Source organism: Mobula birostris, chromosome 13 (assembly GCF_030028105.1).
Source record: "Mobula birostris isolate sMobBir1 chromosome 13, sMobBir1.hap1, whole genome shotgun sequence".
NCBI lineage: Eukaryota > Metazoa > Chordata > Chondrichthyes > Myliobatiformes > Myliobatidae > Mobula > Mobula birostris.
Genome location: NC_092382.1, coordinates 94,034,445 through 94,040,018, shown reverse-complemented (window position 1 = coordinate 94,040,018; position 5,574 = coordinate 94,034,445). Strand labels below are relative to the sequence as shown.

The window sequence follows — 5,574 nt, the reverse complement described above, 5'->3', positions numbered from 1 at the left end:
CTGTGTTGAGCGCTCAGTTAGTTGGGCGGCCTCCTGTCATTCTCAGCCCCACGAGTTTGTCGTGGAACAGCAACACAGTGTCAGCTGTATTTAAACCCTGCGTTGTTTGAGGAGCGTTTTCATTTACCAGTTCACCTTTGCACCAGGGAAGATGTCATTTATAACAGGAGATCAGTTCGAATGTGAGATCATCGGGCTTTATTTTTTTCCGATATCGGGGAGCTGTCGAGTTCATGCCGGTGAATAAACTCCAATCTGCAGTACAAGAGCTCACTTCATTTTACCAGCTCTGCCTCAAGTAAAGAGAAAATCCACTATCCTCTGTGCAAGGAGACAAACACTTCACAGGGAAAAGGATGGGTATTCCCACCTCCCTTTGGACAATTACCTCACCGCAGAGAGAAAGTTTCATTTCGACACCAAAGAGTTTAATCTGTTTTGTCAGTACTCTAGGGATCTCCAATTAAATATTATAAACTATTTATGCGACAGCTGATATTTCACCCGCTGGCACAGTCAATATATTCCATCTTCTTAAATCTATTATTTATGTTCATGAACGATCCGAAGCGTCGGTGTCCCGTGGAGATTGGCAAATATATAAATTTAATGTTAAGAGAGACTTCTTCCACTGATTTTCATTGGGACTGATAATCGGCTGCTGAAATCCTTTGATCAACTCATTCAGGGAATGTTGGAAACTTTTTACCGCATCAAGGATATCTATTATCTGGTCATTCTGGCTATCGCTGTGCCCGGTAAGAAATATTAAGTGGTGTGCCATCTTTTACCTAAAGTCAAGAGCGCCGTGCTCAGTGCTGTCAGCGATGATACTGAAATGCCACTTGATAGAAGTCGAAAGCTGCTTTACTGAAATTTTCTGGAGATGCGGATGGCATAAAAGAGAAAGAGAAGGAAAAACATGTACCGGCTGTATGATTTGCGTCGCGTGAAATGCCGTACTGCCTGATATTAAACAATAGCGCAATGAAAAGATTAGCATTGGTGGGAAGATGAATGCTAGTAAGTACACGGGGATCATTGATGAAAACCTCCTGGCCTCGGCCAGAAAGGGTAAACTGGGTAGGAAGTTCGTCTTTCAGCAGGACAACATCCCAAAAACACGTTGCTAGAGCAACCGGGGATAATCTTCAAATGTTGAAAATCTATATCATTGAGGGGTGCAATCGCAGCCCTAACCTTAACCCGATTGGGCATCTCTGTCACAACCTCTGGATCCCTGTCCACCACCGCCCCTGAACTAACCTGGCACAGCTTGAGAAGTTTGCAAGGAGGAGTGGGTAAAGCTTGCCCCATCATGTTGTACATGGCTAATAGAGACTTATCCAAAAGTAATATCGGCTGTCGTAGTTGTGATGGATTATTCAACTGAGTACTGAGCTTAGGAATGTTTATATTCTCCAGAATATTCCAAACTGCGAATGGATGTTCATTGTGATTGGGAATATATGGCAGGACATTTCCAAATGAAATTCTGAACCCGATTCAGTTAATACAGCGCCTTGTAAAAGTACCCAGCGCTCAACACTTTGTTCACATAAATGGATATTACAACCAGCGATTGTGATCAATTTATCTGGGAATGTTTACTCGTGAATCACATGCTCCTGCTTTCACAGTAGAGGCCAAAAAACAAGGAACACTGTGAAGCATGAAATCTAAAAAAATCTGAAACTGAAATGTCAGAAGTTCAAAATTATTCATGTCCCTTCGCTCAGTACTCAGTTGAACCACCTCTCGCAGCAATTACGGCCAGTAGACTTTTTTCATAAGCCTCTATTAGTTCTTACAACGCGATGGAGCAAGATTTCCCACTGCTCCTTGCAAAATTGCTCCGGCTGTGCCAGGCCAGATGCGCAGCCGCAGTGGACAGCCATCCAGAGGTCCTGCCAGGGATTTTCGATCGGGTTCTGGTCAGGACTCTGACTGGGTCACTCAAATACATCAAGGCATTCTATTATTGTGCAGGTTTTCATTCAGGAGCTCTCTACGTATAGCTCATTCATCTTCCCATCAATCCTGATCAGATTTCCACTCTCTGTTGCTGAAAAGCATCCATATAACAAGATGGGAACGCAACACGCATCGCTGAAAAGATCTATTTTGCCCATAAAGTCTTCGCAAAGCATCAGGCCACTACAGGGATGTTCAGAAGCTAGTTTCAGTCTGCAATACTCAGAACAAGTGGTATAAATATTTTGCTGGAGTTGCCTATTGATCGCTACGTTAAGGAAATGCGAGCTAACATAAATTCGACTTCCTCAGTTTGATGCTGGAGTCTCATCCCGAAACGACAAATTGGTTAAACAGACGATGCCTCACTTGCTGTGATTTACTGGAAATTTTGTGAGTGTCGCTCTAGTACCTTATAGAACATTTTGAGAAATTGAAATAACTGTACAAATCGTTCATACGGTTCACTACACTATACAGTGGCTAGGAAGAATAATCCTAGTTACATTGTTGATAGACAAAAAAGGTTGCTTTGATCCAAAATAACTTCATCTATTGCAATGTATGCTGACTGCTTAAGTCCTTTTCATAGTAGTTTATCACCTCGTTGAAGTTAGCCATGTGCCCGGGGAGAGTTTATTTTCCTTCATATTCGTATAAAGTTAAGTCTCCCTTCACTACCCGCATTTCAGATCGTTCCCTAGCACCAGGACTCTCAGATTTATTGATCAGACTGGAAGCTGGAAATAGCGCAGAGAAAACAAAATAACAGAAATCCAGGCCGTTCCCTCTACTTAGCCGATGGACAGATATCATTAATCTGAGGGAAGATTATTTCCTGAAACCTGCCCCATTGAACATCTCCAGCGTTTTCTTTTTGCTTTTCCGTCTTCCAGCATCTAAAGTTTTTAATTTTCCCGCGAGTTTTCTTTTGTCTTCCACTTGGCAAGGTCCCAGAATTCAGAATGACAAGCAGATAATCAATTGTGCACCAGTTTGCAATCCTTATACTGCAGAAACAAATTATATTGGCGTGTTACAGGTGTGAGGAGTGAGTAAGAGATAAAATCTAGGTCAGTATAATCTCTAAGGGCGGATCAAACAACAAGAAACAGTCCGTTTCCTGGGAAGTTGATTGGTGAAATGTGGAGACAAACGAACAATAATCGCTATCTCATTTGAACATAGAGAGGATGTTTCCTATAGTGAGGAAATCTCGGACCAGTGGGCACAGAATGGGAGGACGTCCCTTCAGAACATACCTGGGGAGCAATTTCGTTAGCCAAAAGGTTGTGACTGTGGAAGTCAATTATCTCAGGAGGTTGTGGAAGCTAACTCATTGGGTATATTTTAAGGGGAGGTTGATATGTCCTTCATTAGTCAGGGTGTCAAAGGTTACGGGGATAAGTAAGGCAGGAGAATGGGGTTGAGAGGGATAATTAATCAGCCACGATTGAATGGGGAGCAGACTCTGTACGTCGAATGGCCTAATGCTGCTCCCATGTCTCATGGTCTTCTGCCCTTTATGGGAGCGATAAGGAAACGGCCAGTTGATTCCGCAAGGGTCCGAAGTTTCAGAGATCAGGGCAGAACTGCGGAGACCCGGAAATGGAAAGCCGGCGGCGGACTGTCATCCTACTCTTCACCATTCGCTACTTCATCAGAGACGATTAGTTTCAGAGCGGAATTGTAGATAGGATAATGTGAGAAAGCTCGTTGTCGTCGGGACAATGGGAAAAATGGAAAATCAGCAGGTTTGCTCGCATCCATGGGAAGACTAAGTAAAGAAAGAGCGTTTCATGTCGAACAGCCTTTTTCAGAATTGGGAAGGAGACAACGTTCGGTACCTTGATGGTCCTTTCTGACTATGTTTCCCGTCTCTGATACTCCCTCAGCCATTTTCATTCAATTTCATCATTGCCGGTTACATCTGAGAGTGAAGGAGAGCCAAGGGGATGTCTTCTGCTCTGTATGTTGTTAATCCTGTATCCATCCGTTTGTCCATTCCATTCATCCATTGACCGGTAACATTATCTACAGCCTCTCCCTCCGCCTACCCCGGTTCCACTCGGAGAGAGGCGCCCCCTTCCACACTCACACTGCAGCATCGAGCTGCCAATAGCTCCAACCCGGTTCTGACGAGCTGCTTCGAATTAAAGGACTTCTCTCCCGTCACGTGAGACCTGAGAGCCGAGTACATGAGGAACTTCCGTTTCCGGCTCTAGGATTTCAGCATCTATATTGTTCTATAACTTTAGTCATTTCAATCCTTAAGTGATACATCTTAATGTTCAAAATTCAAGGTAGATCTATGATCATATATATATATATACACATATATATATACATGATACGTTTTCCTGCAGGCATTTACACGAATAGAAATAAACTGAACAGAACTCATCAATATCGCAGCAGAATAAGGCAACGTTGGAAACCCATCTCTGTTTTCTCTTCTCTGCCGCCCAGTGAATATAGTGGCGATTGCAATCCTTTCCCGGGGGAAGTGCGGCCTCTCCACGTGCACCACACGCTACCTGGTTGCCATGGCAGCGGCGGATCTGACGGCTGTCGTCACTGCGTTCTTCACACGGATCAAGTACTATTTCCCGGGATCCTTCCTGGAGACGTATCCCTTGTGTAGCATTATCTTTGTACTGCAATGTGCTTCCAGAGACTGTTCCGTCTGGCTCACGGTCACCTTCACCTTCGATCGGTTTGTCGCCATTTGTTGTCAGAAGTTAAAAGCCAGCTATTGCACGGGAAGGACCGCGGCCTTGGTTCAGGTGATCACCTGCATTGTCATGTGTTTAAAAAATATCCCCTTCTATTTCATTTATAACCCAAGGGAAATAATCGATGGTGTATTATGGATTTGCAAGTTCAACACAGCTTATTACACGGAACACCAGTGGGTGAGCTATGACCAATTCGACAAGAGTTTAACCCCACTGATTCCATTCGCACTGATACTGATCCTCAATGCCCTGACGGTCCGGCACATTTTAGCGGCCAGTCGGGCTCGTAAGGGACTGAGGGGTCAGAGAAAGGGGGAGAACTGCAGTGACCCGGAAATGGACAGCAGGCGGCGCTCTGCGATCCTCCTCTTCACCATATCTGGCAGCTTTATCATTTTGTGGTTGGCGACTGTTGTCAGTTTCTTCAAGTATAACGTCGGAGGGACAGATCCCAATAATTACACCGATTCTGAATTTATCTTACTGGAGCTTGGATACATGTTACAGAACCTGAGTCTGTGCACGAACACATTTATATATGGAGTAACACAGTCTAAGTTCAGAGAGCAGTTCATAGCCGCAGTTAAATGGCCAGTGATCATAATTGTACACTTAATCAGGAGACAAAGCAACTGACGTCAGCCAGGGTTTATTCCCAACCTCTCCAGACTGTGATGTGATATGTCACTCCAGATATTGTGATCACTCGCTGAAAATAGTGCCGATAGCGGGCCAGAATGTTAATTCAGCAGAGGCCATAATGTTAGATCGACAATTTCGCTGTTTGTGCTTTGGAGCAGTCACATTTCAAGATTCATGATTTAAGTTTCACGATTGAATGATGTCATCCTCTGTAGAAAAG

The 5,574-nt window shown here is 44.1% G+C and overlaps 1 protein-coding gene across 1 annotated transcript; it reads left to right on the top strand.

The window, feature by feature from the left end:
• Positions 1-691: 691 nt before the first annotated feature.
• LOC140208054 (probable G-protein coupled receptor 139) lies at positions 692-5,348 on the top strand. Its single transcript, XM_072276581.1, has 2 exons — positions 692-758; positions 4,444-5,348. The coding sequence occupies exons 1-2, from the start codon at positions 692-694 to the stop codon at positions 5,346-5,348; spliced, it is 972 nt and encodes a 323-aa protein (XP_072132682.1).
• The last annotated feature ends 226 nt before the right edge of the window (positions 5,349-5,574 follow it).